This window comes from Bombus terrestris, chromosome 16 (genome assembly GCF_910591885.1).
Source record: "Bombus terrestris chromosome 16, iyBomTerr1.2, whole genome shotgun sequence".
Taxonomy (NCBI): Eukaryota; Metazoa; Arthropoda; class Insecta; order Hymenoptera; family Apidae; genus Bombus; species Bombus terrestris.
In genome coordinates this window covers 2992548-3010527 of record NC_063284.1, presented here as the reverse complement: position 1 = coordinate 3010527, position 17980 = coordinate 2992548, and the positions used below count along the sequence as shown (strand labels likewise).

General features: G+C 30.3%; 4 protein-coding genes across 13 annotated transcripts; 3 read left to right on the top strand and 1 right to left on the bottom strand.

Annotated features, from left to right (window-relative positions):
* Nucleotides 1-2561: 2561 nt before the first annotated feature.
* Nucleotides 2562-4501, bottom strand: LOC100645274 (transmembrane emp24 domain-containing protein bai). Of its 2 annotated transcripts, XM_048413573.1 has the most exons (6): nt 4211-4501; nt 3886-4030; nt 3736-3806; nt 3381-3383; nt 2962-3088; nt 2562-2867 (listed from the first exon to the last, which is right to left on the bottom strand). In XM_048413573.1, exons 1-6 carry the CDS (start codon nt 4379-4381, stop codon nt 2746-2748), a joined length of 639 nt encoding a protein of 212 aa, XP_048269530.1. In that variant the 5' UTR covers nt 4382-4501; the 3' UTR covers nt 2562-2745. The 2 variants fall into 2 exon arrangements, with proteins under 2 accessions (XP_048269530.1, XP_003403136.1); XM_003403088.4 differs by lacking the exon at nt 3381-3383.
* Nucleotides 4502-4623: 122 nt separating this feature from the next.
* LOC100645784 (spindle and kinetochore-associated protein 1) lies at nt 4624-6801 on the top strand. 5 transcript variants are annotated; one of them, XM_012319759.3, is made up of 6 exons: nt 4624-4823; nt 4895-5003; nt 5074-5195; nt 5272-5728; nt 5777-5934; nt 6228-6801. In XM_012319759.3, exons 2-6 carry the CDS (start codon nt 4916-4918, stop codon nt 6438-6440), a joined length of 1038 nt encoding a protein of 345 aa, XP_012175149.2. In that variant the 5' UTR covers nt 4624-4823; nt 4895-4915; the 3' UTR covers nt 6441-6801. The 5 variants fall into 5 exon arrangements, with proteins under 5 accessions (XP_012175149.2, XP_048269525.1, XP_012175148.1 ...); XM_048413568.1 differs by having other exon boundaries at nt 4625-5003; XM_048413569.1 differs by having other exon boundaries at nt 4645-5003; nt 5795-5934; nt 6228-6795.
* LOC100645664 (zinc finger protein 678) lies at nt 6266-10082 on the top strand. 2 transcript variants are annotated; one of them, XM_048413558.1, is made up of 7 exons: nt 6266-6380; nt 6837-7135; nt 7340-7971; nt 8035-8328; nt 8384-8944; nt 9005-9440; nt 9647-10082. In XM_048413558.1, exons 2-6 carry the CDS (start codon nt 6866-6868, stop codon nt 9438-9440), a joined length of 2193 nt encoding a protein of 730 aa, XP_048269515.1. In that variant the 5' UTR covers nt 6266-6380; nt 6837-6865; the 3' UTR covers nt 9647-10082. The 2 variants fall into 2 exon arrangements, with proteins under 2 accessions (XP_048269515.1, XP_003403140.3); XM_003403092.4 differs by lacking the exon at nt 9647-10082 and having other exon boundaries at nt 9005-9556.
* On the top strand, nt 9791-15722 carry LOC100645476. Of its 4 annotated transcripts, none has more exons than XM_048413556.1 (8): nt 9791-9974; nt 10404-10511; nt 10635-11869; nt 11935-12147; nt 12203-12358; nt 12598-12658; nt 12873-13001; nt 13140-15722. In XM_048413556.1, the coding sequence occupies exons 2-8, from the start codon at nt 10418-10420 to the stop codon at nt 13727-13729; spliced, it is 2478 nt and encodes an 825-aa protein (XP_048269513.1). In that variant the 5' UTR covers nt 9791-9974; nt 10404-10417; the 3' UTR covers nt 13730-15722. The 4 variants fall into 4 exon arrangements, with proteins under 4 accessions (XP_048269513.1, XP_048269514.1, XP_048269512.1 ...); XM_048413555.1 differs by having other exon boundaries at nt 9795-9974; nt 10404-10520; XM_012319754.3 differs by having other exon boundaries at nt 9800-9974; nt 10404-10520; nt 12212-12358.
* The last annotated feature ends 2258 nt before the right edge of the window (nt 15723-17980 follow it).

Sequence of the window (17980 nt, the reverse complement as noted above, 5' to 3'; positions counted from 1 at the left end):
ACAGCGATCATTCGCGTGTAAATATAAATAATAAACCGAGCTAACAACAAACAAGACAGCCAGATAGATATCGATGCATTTACAAAAATTCTATTACAATAAAAATAAGTATTAAAGGGTAAAGAATTTTCTCTGGAGTCAATTTTTGTATCTAATTCTTAACTGAAACAATAATAAACCGTTTCATTTTGCTGTACAGATTTCATATTCGTTTATTTCTTCTATGGTTTGCATTAGTTTTGGCCAAATTTCTAGTTAATTACACAAATAGAATAATATTTAAAAATTATATAAAACATTTTCAGTAATAAAATTATTGATCCGGCGCGATAAAATTTTCGAGGATTTGCATAATAATAGTCTAGTTTAATTAGAATCGAAATATAATTGATGATGATAACGATTCAGTCAACTGCGAAAATTATATCTTTTGTAATAGAAATTGCGTTAATATTGTTTGTTTACCGTTTCTTTATTAGCTTCTAAACAGATTTACTAATCTACGTTAAAAAAAGTTAGTGATCATATTTATTTTTACATAAAAAAACAAATATGAAAATAGATGCAATGTTTTTTCAAATAACTATATCTGTATCTATATTTCATAGTTATAGTAAAAATATAAAAACAGATAATAAAATGATATCAAAACATTTGTATAAGTAATGAAACTTGAATAAATATTCGTTTACGAGTTATCCATGGTTAAATTGTTTGCGAAATGGAGGGAGGTCCAAAACTCGTGCAGTGCCAAGCAGCATTAAAGCTGGAAAAATTTCGCAAAATTTTTATTGTCAGACATAAATTATAATTTATATTGGCTTGTGAAAGTATTTGAATACACACAGAAAACTTTTATAAATATATTATATAATATATTCTGAAATTTCATTAGCACTGTAACGAGTCATGAGTCACGATTGTTGTGATTGCATGTACGTATTAGTAAAATTTGGAACAAATTTAAAAATGTATATTTTAGGAACTGGATATATGTGTGAGTGTGTGTGTATGTTAGCGGTGTAGACGGCGCAAGGTTAAAAATGAAAACTATTGTGAAACCGTTATCGCCGCGAAAAAGCCCAGGAAGGTAGAGTCACATCGGAGCCGGCTCATCACAATGACGGCTAATTCCCGGCGAGGAAGTTTGAACGTGTAATCGTTATGCTGATCAATCAGTATATACGTACGCCGGAATAAACAGGCGAGTCGCAGAATAGAAATTTTTAAATTAAAAAATCGAGAATGAAAAAACCGTTATATTGTTAGTAGTATATCTTGTATATATTATTTTAAAAAGTTGAGTCCACAGCAAAGTTAATTTCACTTTCTGTTCTCTCAACCTATATACTCTAACGTTTCTTAACTTAGAATATAGAAACGACAAGATATTTATTGCACTGATTTATTGCCGGCATATACTTCCGAAGATCATCAAAATAACCTATATTATTATTATATCTATATGGTCTCTTTAGTGAGACCATCATTAGCATTAATCATATGTTTAAGACTATTATTCTTGTTGTACATTCAGCTATAAATTAAATAAATTTTTACAATATATGTCCTGTAAATTCTACATATATTTTCAGATTGGTCCCAACTTTTACTCATATAATCACAATAGTCTTAGATTTAAAATTTTCTGTGCTAGGTGTACCAATACTTTCATAAGCCTTGTATATTTAACATTGATAAATTTGAAAATATATATTTTCGTCGAAAATATCCTAACCTCAAAAGTTGTTTATCAGCCAAATTTATTTCATTCAAAATTGAATGAAGTTTGTAGAAATAATAAAAAATACTATTTCAGACTAATGTAATTGTTAAAAGATATCCAATAACGACTTAATTCTTAACTAAAATATACAGTTTATTTACATAGATATATCGAAACATGTGATACGTGAAAATACTTTAAAAATTAAATATAGAAAAATGTAGAAAGAAATTGATAAATTACCGCTTCCAATTGCGTACATTGTCGTTTTTCCAGTCCATTTCTGGAATTTTTTTGAATGATATGCAACATATAAGCCGGAACCAATAAGACCGCAGCCACTGAAAATTCTACAGCCCAAACAATCACGATTTCGATTGTTAATTATGCTCTTTACAGTAGATGTTTCCTGCATTTTTCACTTTATAATAATATAATACAAAATTTCTAAAGTATATACGAAGGAACTTTTTTCAAAACAATCAGTTTACGACGATTTTATGTAGGTTATGTTTAAATTACTAAGTTCACAATAAATCGAAATAAATCGAACTTTGATTCAAATTTTTTAAATAATATACTAGAATATTATATTATAGCTTATATTTAAATAATAAAAATTAAGAATATATATTAAACTTTTATTATAGGTTAATAAATAAAATACAGTTTAAAATTTGTCCTTCACCAAAATCGATAATAAATGAAATATAACCTATAAAATATATTATCTTATTCATAATCTCTCTTTCATAAACTTGTATTACAATACAGTAAGTTAATAAAATAATAATTTGAAAGGCACATATAATTTACTAAATTATTTTTACAATTATTTCATTATTACTTTATTTATTTTTTATTCAAATTTGGGTATACAAAACTTAAGTGAGACAATTTTCTCACAATTTTATGACAGTAGTTTTTAATCATTTACTGAAGAACAAAAAATAAATAAAATTTTGGAAAGTGTAAAAATTGTAACAATTTTGACAAATTCCATTATTTCTATGTGCTAATTATTCTATGAGCTTCTTCGCTTTGAAAAAACGTCTTAAGTAAAGGACTTGCCAGATTGAAAGAACCAAAAGCCAGCACATGGAAAATATACTGAAATAAAGTACGCGTGTATTCGTTGCCTCTGAAAATTTTAAGAAAGGTAATTAAATGCTTTTTTAATTCCGCCAAAGGGTTTAACAAAAAAGATATTTAGTTATTTTTATATCTTGTAGTACCATTTGTGTCTCTCATTTCTTCTTCATTTTTCCGCATTCGAGCAAAATCTTGGACAATAGCTTCTGATAAGTCTTCCAGACGTTTTAATTCAACTTCAGAAGGTTTAAGCTTTGCTGCTTCACCAATCTTAAATAAAAGTAGTTAATTGGTTAATTGTTATTTCATACTGTCAAATTCCAGATTTAGAATTAATTAAAATTCAAACACAATTTAATATAAAATATAAGCCTGTGTCTAGGAAACTCAAATCTGTGCTCAAACTCCATTAAAAACAAAATTGGGTTTTATTAAAATATTATGAAGTAACTTTTTTTCTAAACAAAATTTTTCAGATATTGTGCTAACTAATTCATGCTAAAACCCATGCTATTAAAAGCCATATGGGTGGTCACTAATAAAAGCAATATTGCTACATTACCAACTGTGTGCCCATACAAGCCACATATAAAACAAAGAAAAGATAGGAAATACTGTAAGTTTATCCTTGAAACTTTTGCTAAAAGTGATAGATATTGACAATCCATAGAATATATTACAAAATGTTATATTTTTTATACAATATTTCATATTATGTAAAAGAAAAGGGGAGGAAACATAATTTGCTTTTATAAATCAAAAATTAGGGTAAAATTAGGGATTGTCAATTCCTATGAAATATTTAATACATACTTTATCAAGAATGAAACAGAATTGTTACATAAAAATAATTTAAAAATCAAATTGATGAAAACAATTTGATATATCTATATATTAAAATCATTCAAAGAACTTACTCCTTCATAATTCTTTGCTTCAATTCCACGTTTTGTGACTAAATAGATCTCTTGCTTAATCTGTTTGGTATCTAAAACACATTTTTAAGTTTAGGTAATGAAATACAAAGAAACATAATGTATTTTAGAATTATGTATCTGTATACATACTGCCTGAAAAAGATGGTAGCATGGAATGTGCCATAAAGCAAATTTCAAATGTATCATATGTCTCTGTGACAAATGAGAATTTCAACAACTTCCCATGGGGAATATCATCTTTTTTCGAAAGAACATCTCCTTTTGAATCTCTTATCTATAAAATAAAAGTTATTAAATTGTTCAATTCTTGTTGCAGTTTGATATCTAAAAATTGAAAAACAACTCAATTCTCCATATGTGAGTTAAGAGAAGATAACCTAATATAACCTCAACATAATTTTTGTATACAATATACATTTAAAAAAATAAATATGATAGAAAATTGGTGATTTACAATGTATTCGGTTTTAACATCTAGTGTCACAGAGACTTTATATTCTCCAGCAACTAAAACATTTGCTTGAACTTCCTCCTTTAAGCACTTGAAACCATTCGGCTCAAGGTAAAATCTGATACCGTGTGCATACACAAGTAACGTTACGAAAATATATATTACACCTCGCATTTTTCAAGGAGTTTCATTAAACTATGTTAAATAATTTCGAAGAGAAATATCTCTCAAGAATACTTGAAATCAACTGTAACCCATCAACATACTGATGAGTTGGCAGCCATTAGGTATTTTGGATTAATCACGTGATATGATAGAAAACAAGAACATGGCGTATATTCATAAAAATTCAAAATTTAATTAATTAGTATATAAGAATCATACAATAATCAATCCTATTAAGAATCATTAATTCTTTATATAGCATTAGTTTCTTAATTTAAAGCTTCAAATACAGTTTTAAAGCTACCTACAACTGACAAAGAAAAACGGCTAATTGTGGGTTACCTTAAGTTTTTAAACCGACGCCGACAAGCGCGCCATTTGTAAACCACGCTGAATTGAATTTGAAGTTTATAAACGGCGGTAGAAAAGTGACCGTTATTTGTAATAACAGGTAATACCTAACAAATTATATCTATTCTCCTAAGTTATTTCATAAACAATTGTTTTTTAACAATTTACTAGTTGCAAAGCACATATATTAAAATGTCAACTTCTTACACACTGGAAGAAATTTTGGAAAAACAATGTGAAAAATTGCAAGATCTTGAAATTGCAACGATATTTGTTAAAAGTAAGGTTAAATTTGTATTCTTTAATTTAATATCTTATATTACAATATTTATATTTAATTTTATGTCCAGGCAAAGATGCAATGAAAGAAGAACTTCTTAAAATGCGTACAGCAGTCTCACAGAAATGTAATGATATAGAAATCATGAGGCAAAAATTGGATGAAATGAAGAAGCAGAATAATCAATGTAGAGTATGTTTCTTAATTCTTTATATTTTTACACATTTTGAGTTTAAATAAGTTTTAATTAGAGATTTAAAAATTTTAGGAATTAATGTTACATATCAAAGCTGTGAGTAAAAAAATCAATCACATGAAAAGAAATATTCCATCTGAGTTGATTCATGATTATTATGAAACTCAAAATTCCTTACCATTAAGAAGCATGGCGGGAGAGGAATTCACACCAGTACATACAGTAATAACTGACAATAGAGAAAAACAAGAAACTCCAATGATAGACTGTAAAAAAGTATTATTCAACGAACCTGAAGTTTGTCTTATGATATCTTTGATAGGCACGGATGAGTTCAGTAAAATCCCAAAGTACATTATTGGGAGACAATCTTTAGAAACAGTCAATAACTTTATAAATACCATCAATCAAATATTAAAAGCAAAATATATGTTTTTATCATTGGGGAAAGCTCATGCTAGAAAACAAGGCGATTTGAATCTTTATTTACACTATAAAAAACAGGAAATGGACATCTGTAATGATAATAGTAAGTTTTCTATTTTACATAACTGAAGTACATATTTTATTATTAAAGGTAAAAATTGTGTTTTAGAATATGTATACTTCTTCACTGGTGAAGATTATGAAAGACAAACGAAATCCAAATTAGACAAACTCAAATTAAATCTAATGATAGTTCTACGACATTGCAAAAGATTAAGGGAGCACAGGATAAAAAATGATGTCCGATATGTAATATTACCAAAATAATAATTAAATTATAGTAATAAATCAGGACATTATGTAATAAATGAATGTTTTATTGTACAAAAAGAGTAAAAATGTAATTTAGCAATTGTGCATCTATTAGTTATATTAATTGATACTATTGTAAAATATATTTTCTAATATCCTATTTCTTATAATTATTTTAAAATTTAATATCAAGGTTTTACTCAAATTAATTTGATTAAAAATTTATAACTAAGATATTAAATGATGAGAAATAAGCTCCTAACGTTCTTAAACTACGAAAATTTTTTAAGATTCGCTTTTGTTTCGGTCGTCGTGGGAGCGTGTTTACCAGAAACACTCAACTCATAAAGATTAGACTCCCTGTCGAATTGTTTCGACGAAACGAAGACTCAAGTTTAGTTTGCCATGAAAGAATTCTTCCCTTTTCAATTCCAAGGAACGAGGTAATCTGCTCTGAAATAATTTCGATCGTACGCTCCACTTGTGGAGATAAGATAGTCTAAAACTATCATTTTTTTTTTTTGTATTATTTAATAGTAACCTTATCGTATAATAATAATTTATTTCAACTAAGAAATTACACATCAATTTAACAATTTAATTGTAAAAAATGCATATTCAAAAAATCTCAACTTAATGATTAATATATTGAAGAAAAATGATATATAATTAATGTTATGAGAATAATTTTTCAAATATTATATGTAAAATTTAAAAAATGTAAATAATAAAATATTTTTCATTTAACACGAAAGCACGCGAAAATTATTATTGCTATATAGGATATTTCTCAAGAATCAAACAGTTCGAGCGAAAATTCATGATTATGTAACTTTTTATTTATTGTATAATATCTTTTTTCTTTAAAATATAAACGATTATTAATGTTAAATTTTTAGATAAAAAGAATTAGTAGATTTCTTCCAACATGAATAGCGGAAGAACGGAGTCGATTAGCACATTAAGCGAGCATGAAGATGATTTTGATGAATTCGAAGGATCAATTATTTGGTCCCAGGAGGAACCATTTTCCTCGAATGAAATTTTAGAATTAGCTCCGGATCCCGATAAACAAAATCGATTAAAATCTTTATGTCGTTTATGTGCTGGAGAAACTTTACATCCGATTTACATCTATTCCGAATTTGGTGAATCTTTGAAACTTTTGCATAAAATAAACACATGTTTAAGTGTTAAGGTAATTATTTGTTGAATTTTTTACTCCTTAGTACAAATTACACTAATTTTATGTAAATGTATAATTAATAAAATGAAAACATTAAGATCACTTATAGATAAATGAAACAGAAGGAATTTATATTTTTTTTGTTGCTATGCATATGAATTTTTCTATAATAATTAAATTTTTAAATATGATCATTAAATATGAACTTTTCCATAGGTAAAGAAAACTGATCCTCTCCCCAAACAACTTTGTCCAACATGTGTAGAAAAGATTACTTGGTGCAATGAATTCGATGTTCAGTGTATCAGAGCTGAGGAAACTCTCCTTGAAATTTTAAAGCAAAACCATTCTTTCAATAATGCTAGAAATGATATTCAAGAAAATTCTCAGGGGAATATTGATTCTTGTCCATTGTGTGTCGAAGGACAGATGAGAATTTACAAAGAAGATAAAGAGAATAGAAAAGATGTTGAACTGTATGATAGCGATATTGTTCTTGAGAGTAGTGATGAGGAACAGATTCCTAATGAAATTAATATTGAACAGAATGAGGAACCAGAAAACGAATCTATAACTTTGTTCTGTTTGGGTACCAAGCAGAAATATTTGAAATGTGGAGCTTGTATGAATTTGTATCATACAAAAGAGACTCTTGATGAGCATAAATGCAAACCTAATTTACAATGTACTTCCAAACCTTATAAGTGTGATATATGCTTCGCAACTTTCACGTTTGAAGAACGATTGCAGTTTCATCAACATTTTCATAAAGATGCAAAAGCGTTGTATTGCGAAATTTGCAAAATTACGTTTGGGAAGGAATTAAAATTGTTTTATCACTATAAGAGGTATTACCTAGAAAAATTATTATAGAAAAATTTAAGTAATATATCCATTTATTTTATTTGCAGATATCATTGTAAAGATGGTAGAGTATCTTGCTTACAATGTGGAAAACTATTTGAAAATCAAGAAGGATTAAAAAAACATGTATGTGTGGATGGAAAAACAAGACCTCATGTATGCGAAGTTTGTTCCAAGGGGTTCTGTGATGGATACACTTTGAAACGCCATGTGGTAACTCATCTTCCAGAAAAGCCATACAAATGTCCAGAATGTTCAAAAAGTTTCACACAGAAATCAAGACTGAATAAACACATTGCTGGGCACAGCATCATTTTGGAAAACAGTCAAACTATTTGGAGGTAGTATATTTATTTTCGTATTATTCTTCAGTAATCAACAAGTTATGTTTTATAGGTGTATTCGTTGTGGTGAAGTCTTTGGAAGTTGCGAATCCACAGATGAACACTGCAAAAAACATGAGGAGAAAATTAGTCTTATAGAAGAGATGCAAGTATTGAAATTATACCATTGTGAATTCTGTAGCAGCCACTTTGCAGATATGGATCATTTAAAAACTCATAGAGAATCTCACGTTATTGAGAAACCATACTCTTGCAACCATTGTAACTCTACATTCAAATCTTTCGCAGAGGCTGTTCTTCACTGGAAAGAACACCCAAGAATATTCAAAGTGCTAGTAGTATTTTTGTGTGAGATTTGTGACAGAGATGTTAAGGAACTATCTCTGCTTTATAAGCATAAGCAGAAGAGACACCAACCAGTGCCTAGAAGATCAGAGAAGAGCAAAGAGAAGTTCATTTGTGAACTCTGTGGAAGTATTTTTGTGACTATAGAAGATTTCCAAGAACATGGAAAGTACAGATGCTCCAAATTCCCATGTGACATTTGTGGTAGTCTTTTACCAACTGCAAATTCTCTGAATGCTCATAAAAGAAGACATAGTGGATTAAGACCGTACGTATATTAAGTTATATTAATATTTTGTAATTTTTATGATTTTTTATTCTTATATAGATATGTTTGCAATATCTGTGGTAAAAGCTACACTCAATCCAGTCATATGTGGACCCACAAAAGGTTCCACATGGGTGTAAAACCCTATGCCTGTGAATATTGTGACCAGAGATTCACAATAAAGCCAGATCTGGCAGACCACACTAGGAAAAAACATACAAGAGAAAGACCATTCAAATGTGATGTTTGCAACAAAGCTTTCTTAACTGGTTCTGTCTTCTACCAACATAGGCTAATACATAGAGGGGATCGTAGATACAAGTGCCACTATTGTGAAAAAGCATTCACTAGAACAGAAGCTTTAAACAACCACATAAAGATTCACACTGGTGAAAAACCACATGCATGTGATGTTTGTGGAAGATGCTTTAGACAAAAGGGAGACATGAGAAAACACAGGCGAACACAACATATTGCCAAACAAGACACAAAATAGGTTAAGTTAAATATAATTATTAAATACTTTCATATAAAGACTTTATGATAATCTTTTGTTGTAATGAATTATTTTCAAACGTTATGTTGTGATTAATAAAATGTAAATAAAATTTTTATGATGGTAATGCTTTATAAATTATATTTAGAAAAAAAAATTATGAATTATGCATATCAATTACTTTTAGGAATCTTTGTTCTTTTAAGGTTATGTAAATATTGGATGTATAAGAAAGGAATATCGTAAAAGGAAAGAAAAAGAATGATTGATATTGTAAAGTGATTTAAATTTGTATTCCTTTAAAATTAGGCGCGATAAGAAGCGCGAACAGGTGCGCAGATGCAACACGTATAGAACAGGTGATACGACCGATGTCTCGTGATTCGTACCACTGAATCTTACGACTATAACAAGTGCAATTGTTACTGATAAAGATTGCACACGTATGAGGTTTGATTTCGTTACAATAGAAATGATGACGAACTACAGATAAAAATCATTTCGTAAGGTGCTCCACGTACCTGACACTCCTTTGTAAGTCTATGTTCGATCACTTTTTAATTTCAATTACAACGTTCACCGATCTTGTTTTCGACCTACATACTATAATAAAACGATATATAACGATCAGTTAAAACTCAATCGATGGTCCTTCTAATTACCTTATTCAATATTTACTGTCATTTTTAATGACACGTACCTAACCTAATTCAATTTGACATATGCGTATCATCACAATGAAAATGAGAATTTTGTATTTTTCATAGGGCTTTTATTACTTTCCAAATAAAATTATAAAAAATGTTGACGGCAAATGTTTTGATTTTGATAACACAAGTATCAAGAATTTCACTTGATGAATTATATTAAGAAATAGACATAAATATTTTATATAAATAGCAAAAAGTTTATACAATAATAGTTTTCTTCTTCAATCATAAGAAGACAAATATCATTTTTCAGAAGTTCCATGAAGAATGGCATTTCCTCCACTAGTTAGTTCTACGCCTCCTCCTTTAGACAATCTAGGGGACTCTGAGGAAGATGAGTTTGGAGATTTTACTACTGGAGGTATAGATGGTAATTACATTTTTTACAAAAATATATAATATATAATAAAATTATACAATATGATATTATGAAAATATATAATGTTGTATACATTTCTATTATATATCAATATTTATATTCTAGGATTATCTGTATCATCTGATTCACCGCATAAGCTTGTAACTCCAGTCCAAACACCTTTAACATCTCAACATACTTCGCCAAGAGTAAATGGTATTCCAGAAATTCCAGAAAATTCTCAAATAAATGTCGCTCCAAAACCGACAATTACAGAGGACCTTTTAATACTTGAGAAAATAAATGATACTGTAAATAATATTAAATTCGGGACAGAAGTTGAGAAGTTGGATGAAATCATAGGAAATGATAGCAAAAAGAACTTGGGAAATGTGAACAATAATAATAAAGAAATTATTGTAGAGAGAGGGGTTTCTAATGGAGTTAATTTAAACAGCGAAAGCAATAGCTTTGAAGGAAACAAGAGGGAAGTTAATAATTTAGAAGATATAGAACCTTTAAGTCTAGATTTAGAAGATCCGACCGCCGCTCCTGACACGGTACAGTCATTAAACGATGCTATTTACGATTATGAAGATTCACAAAATTGGATTTCCAATAGCAATGCATCTACAGATATTTCGAAAGCAGATTGCTTTAAAATTCAAGACTCTGGAGTCACGTCCAATAATGTAAACAGTTTAAACAAAGACTTCAATGGAGAAAATAAAGAAGATTCGAATTTGGATTCAGAAGATACCATCGTAAAGTCGAAATTAGAAAATAAATCTGTAGAAAATCTGAATGTATCTATTAAAGAAGATGACTTTTCATTTGAAGTTGACGGTTTGGAATTTGTAAATGTTAAAAATTCAGTATTTTGTAGTCCTATTGAAAATGAGTTGAGCATTAATAACTCAAATAAGGAGTTTTTTTTGAAAGATCAAATGGAACATGAAATTGTCACAGATCTTCAGCTTTCTGAGATTGAAGATGACCATTACTCTGCACCACTGCCAGATATTTCCAAGTGTCCAAACGAAGAATTTAGCGACTTCAAGTATGATTCTATGTTGGAAACTTCAATTGCCACACTTCAGCCAGAGTTTCCTGACTATTCCACGGAAACGGGAGAGAAGAAAGAAGAAATGCTAGTTCAAGATGACGATTTTGGTGATTTTACAAATTTCTCCGAGCATACGCAATTCGAGAAACTAGATGAAACAAATGTACCTGATAAAAAAAACGAGGAAGATGATTTTGGAGATTTCAGTGATTTCGAAACAACATTCGAGCAGCCTTCAGTAGAACAGTCGCAAATTAGTCTAAAAGAGTCAATTTGTCGAATAGAAAATAAAAGCGTGAGTTTCTTTTATATTTATCTTCTTTGAATCAACTACTAGAAATTTGCATAAATTTTCTTTAGGCTGCTAACAAAATAGAAGACATAATAACTACCATGTTTTCAATGGACTCTGAGCAATGTGAGATTGAGATACAGCCATTGATAAGTGAGGTGGACGAAGTCTGGCAGAGTATTAAAAATGTTGAGGAAACGAATGCTTTGACGTACCAATGGACAAACAGTTCCAGCAACAATGTATTGCTAAACTCTCTTGGTATTGATTCTCGTAATATCGTGAGTAACATTTGCTTGTATAGAATGGTACAATAGATCGAAGATTAAATTTAAGAACTCGCAGTTATTCGGGCCGAGATGGAACCCGAATGTTCCAAGATTTGCTGCGAATCTTGGCTTTACTCCATTAGAGCCAATCAAAGCCACAATTGATCCTCAACCAGTTGCTTTGTCGAATGTCAGCAAATCCCAAGCTTCAACTAATTCAGAAGTAAGTTTTTAAATACAATGCTCTTCGGATAAGCGATTACATTTTTCCCTAGTTAAGATTTCATGGAATCTTGTTATTGATGACAATTAGAAGTACTAAACTTTCAATTAGGTTTTCATAAAATTATTATTAAATAGTTTCTGAAATTCTTTTGATTATTTAAGTAGTATTCTACTAATAATTAATAATATTGCACACAGTATATTTGATCATAATTAATATTGATATAATTTTATTAGGAAGTACCTGCTGCTCAATTCGATTGGAATAGTTCTGGGCTTGTTAATCCCTTAGAAGCTAGTAAGTATTCAGACCAATGTATGTTCATGTTACAATTTCATTAGTTTTATTTTGCTATTACAATATCAGGTATTCTTTAATAGACAAATAAAGGAGTACCTCACATTTTAGTATAAAAATATTTAATTGCTTTATTCACTTTGCATTTGCAATTATGTTTTGTGTAAAGTGTGCTAATTACTGGGAATATTCTTTGATAAATCGTGTAATCTAGGTGGTGGGTTATCTGCTCTTCTACCTCTGGACTTTTTGTGTCCCTTTGATCCTCTACTAACATCCCACAACTCCACCAATTCTGAATCCTATCGTCGACCAAGTAGCGCAAGGAATCCTATTAATCATCGTAAGTCTTAGGCTTGTATTTGTATAGCCAGAACACACAGACACATTAGATTGTTTTACTGCATGCTTCTACTCTATCGTAATACACATCTATATCCAAAATCACCGCTTTCAAATGAAATCTTTTACAAAACAACAGATATCCCAGAAGTAAATGTAAATCGGGAACGATGCAATTCAGTGTCAAAAGTGGAGACGATAGATTCTCTGGAGAATGATATCACGAAGTCACAGAATACGAAACGTTCACAATCTTCGAAAATGATCGAACCTTTGCCTGTTCCACGTGCACCAGAATGGAAGAGGAAAACTGATCTCGACTCAGGAAATAAACAGAAGAGCACAAGTATTCAAAGAGGCATTCCAATGGAGAAACAATGCCTACCAATAGAAAAGCAGTTTTTATCAATTGATAAACAGTACACGAGCGAAAGACAATTCGTGTCGGTTGAGAGATCGTTTCCGTCAAGTGACAAACAGTATTCATCAGCGGAGAAATCGACGACGGGAGACGTTTACCGTGGCAAGCCTATGACCAAGAGATCCGGATCCGAGCACGTAGTAATGGATAGATTAGGTCGGATAATGCCGATTCAGCCAGAAACAGCGAGGATATTAAACCGTTTGCCGGATCTTTCGTTCCTCAGCGCTAGAACTTTAATGCTCGATCGGGAACACAAGCAGCTCGCCTGCGAAATGGGCGTTATAACTCGTAAAATGCCTGGCTGAGTAACGTCGGTCTGAGCGCGAGTTTGAAAGGTCAGAACATTCGATAGATCTCACTCTGTCCCGTGGACAAATTGATGAGACGTAGAGACGAAGGAGAAAAGACGTTCCGCTAACCTTTCAAACCCGCGCTTGGGCCGACCTTTGATCCTAACCTATATTTTCCCCCTGAAAAAAGAAGAAAAAAAAGCACTGACTGATAAAGTATTCTGTATTCTTCATTCAGGAAGGTAAAAAAGAGATATGGGATATGCGAGACGATGGATGTTTATTTTCTGCTCATAGAAAGGAGCTATTCCACAATACAGATTTTCTATCATTTTTGCATGATAAAATGGCGGTATAGAACCTTATTACTTTGTTCACGAAATGGAGTCATAATATTTTATCATTTAAGATGTGATCATTTCCAGATCTCTAGACACTTCCGAGTATTAGTAATGAAAACATCACTCATAGTATGTAATATACAGTTTTTCTATGTTATTTCTTTTAACTCAGGTATGGATATCTTTCGACCTTTCTCCTTACTTCTTTATTTCTTGCTCCCAGATATGGACCAATACATGTATACTTTAAAGTAGCTTGTATAATATGATTAGACAGTATGATTATACATACAGTATGACTAAATTTAAATTTATATTTCTAACCATATTTGTTTTAGATAATAAAAGAACTCTTGCACTGATATATGGTGGAGTTCTTATTAGAAATAATTCATATTTTTGTTTTCAACTTTGCTTTTTAATTATGGTATAGTTTGTTGATATAATATGTGTTGCTAATTAATTATTTACGTGCTTGTAAGCTTTGTAAGCAGAATGTACTTAATCTTTTATACGTACTGACTCTGTTCCGTGAACAGGTGTAAGAGTGAGTAAGTTAGTGGTGCAGCCAGAAATTGTTAATGGAGGCATACAACAATGTCACAAGTTAGTTTCATAGTTGATTAAGAAAGAAATTATTATTTTGAGAAAAAATATTTTTCAATTTTGTATTCAATTATGCCTCCATAAAAATTATACTTTATATACGCATTTTTATTTTGTAAAGCATATTAAAAGTATACGTATTCTTTATCCATGTGAAAAGAGGATATTACCTGAAAGTAACGAATTAATCGAACTGTTAACAATTGTTATTTCAGTGAAGTTTGTACTACCTGACCGCACCACAGTTACAGATAGTTAGTGATATCGAATATTCGATACTCGAGTTAAGACTTACTACCAATACTACATTCAGAGGGAATTGTCATGAACATACTTGGCGTTCAAAAGTGACTTAACAAATAATAACAATAAGATATCGTAGGCAAATATAAAAGTATTCGTGAGAAACTTAATAGGGGGTGCTTATACCTTTGACATTTGATAACTATTATTTTTCGTAGACTGAATGTTCTTACTATAGTATAATGATTTAAAGCCCAACTAGATATTCTATTATTAGCAAGGAGAGGATTAATCTTGAGTGGAAGATTTGAAAGGAATTGAGGCGATTATGGGCGTTTTATATAATAGATATATTATATATTTTATTTATAATCCTATTATCAAAGAAAATGTCCAAGGTGTTAAGCAAATGGTATATTCTAATTGTAAAAACGTTAATACGTTAAAACGTTATTAATTTTATCTAATTGTGTTTTAATATTATATCTTAGGCATTATAATTACTCTGTTATAAGTATTTATTATCTAATTACATTTGTTTTATGTTCTGTGCACACAGCTAATTTTTTAAATTAATATATAAAAAAATGGTGATATGGTGATATTTACAGTCTTTTATTTTTTAATAATCGCTTCTGTAATCATTCAGTGTTGCTGAAAATCTTCTACGCAAGAACAATGTTCTCTTACATACAGGATAGATTAGAGGGAAAGCCTGTGTCATTGAATTGGTACTAGTCTTAAAACTTACACATAGAATATGGAAATACTTTACTCTTATTTCTACTGTGTCAATAAAAACTCTTATTTTTATTTTATTAGTCGTATTGAATCAATACCAAATATTATATTAACCACTGCTTGAAAATGATGCTAACATAAATATGTGTACTCACACATGTTACTTTAAAGTGCATATACACACATTCATGGTTCAAGGGGCACCTATATAGTATAGAATATAATAGATTCTTTTCTTTTTTTTTTGTTCTATGAAAAGTTTAGGAAAATTACTAATTTGCCAGTGGAATCATGTCCATCGTTATACACGTCAGGCGTAGTCGTGCGCCGACTGGTACGGACAGGTACCAAATGCCACAAGGTCACGACTCGTGTGCCCGTATACATGAAGGAAGAGAGTTAACGCGAGAAGAAGAGAGAAACCTTTTATTGTGCGGCTCACTGTTGCGCCGGCAAGGTGCGCAACCAATGAACAGCAAAATAACAGGTGAAAGAACATATACGTCGCACTAGAGATATGTGCTCTTAGCAGGAATGAATTTTTATGAACTCGCATGCAAAGAGTAGCTTAAACAAATACTTGCAACATACATTGTCCGAAAAGAACTACTGAAGAATACGACAAAATAAATATAATATGGAAAATGTACTCAAAATTATTGATTACTTTCCCAGTAATGATTGGTCTTACTACTAGTTGCAACAGTCAGAATTGGTATTGGTGTATTACTAGTCAGCCAGGAATATTTTTTTATAAGAGGCTGGTGCCATAATTTATGAAGAAGATAAATTTGAAGTTACATATAGAATATCTAAACAGGATATTGCCACAATTAGGTTAAGACTTTGGACAGAGTAAAAGTCATGAATCAGGTTGAATTAAAAATTTGCTAAGGTCACGTTAATGTGCATTCTAATACATTTTATGCTGTGTAGGTCACCCGAATGACAAATTATGTAAGATTAGCATGAATAAAATATTTAATATTTAATAAAAATATAGTATACTAAAATTTAATAAAAATACAACACGAGATGTATTAATTTTAAGGAATATTAAAGTCTTCGATGAAGATTAAAATGTATTAAGAGATGAATTAAAAGACCAGCGATGTGCGGTAATTCTATGAAGAGGAAGTGGAGAGATGTAGTATTTCCATGTGACTGGACAATAGAAAAGGTCGGGCATGTCTTGTGGTATTTGCTTTGACTAATAAATGCGTTTGCGAGAAAACGCAGGAGTCGGCAACTTGTCGTTCTCTCGAGCGGCACCACCGGGCACGGGTGGCACGAGTTCACGCTATACAATTTCATTCACAAACAGTGTACGTAAAGACAAATTGCAGGTTTCCCTCTCGAATACATGCCACTCCCAATTAATTCCGCCGCTACGTAGTTGATCCTCGTTTTTACTTGCAGATACTGAGATATTTGATCGCATACTTTTCCACTTCTATCATCCCTTAAATCTTTTTCAATTGAATATTAGACAGAGACTAATATTTATATAATAATAATATTTTACTAGAAGAATATTACAAATTTTTGTAATTTTCTTCCAATTGGAAAATTTGTCTTTAAAATATTATAAAAACATTTAGAAAATTTAAATACTACTTGAAAAAATTTGTTATTGTAGAAAAGTATAAGCAGTTTGGGTCATTTGGTCAATAAATGCGTTTCCGTACAAAAGAATTCAAAGAATAGATGCAGCTTTCAGATCCGTTAAGATCTGTAGATGAAGTCAAAACAGGTCTGAGGGACGATATTACCTGAGATCAGGTAAATTCATCCTGTTTACATTCGTTCTCTGCAACTTTCTTTTCGAAGGACAGGAAAACGAATCTTAGAAATGAAACACAATAAAACTATCAATAAATTTTATATTATACGAAATGCAATATATTAAAATAATTAATAAATTATTTTTTAAAAAATTCCACTCCTTCGACACGTATGAAGGAGTGGAATTTAAAAAAAAAAAATGGTGGTTTAAATGATGGTTTAAGAAGAATGATCTTTAGGTACAGTGGCTCGTGAAAGTATTCTCACACATTTTATGAACATATTAAATGTTATACGAACCATTTAAAAATTTCATTAGCGTTGTAATGGCAATAATACTCAACTATCATGATTATATTGTTCAAATTTGAAATGATTCTGAAAACGTATACGGAAGTTGCAAGATATTTGATAGCATATATTTCGTAAAGGTTACACAAGTATTTAAACAAATAGTTATTTAAAATATTAATAAATCACAGACCTTAGTGAAACCATTTTTTATGTTTATTACATGCTTCAGGTGACTATTCTTATTCATCTTACAATT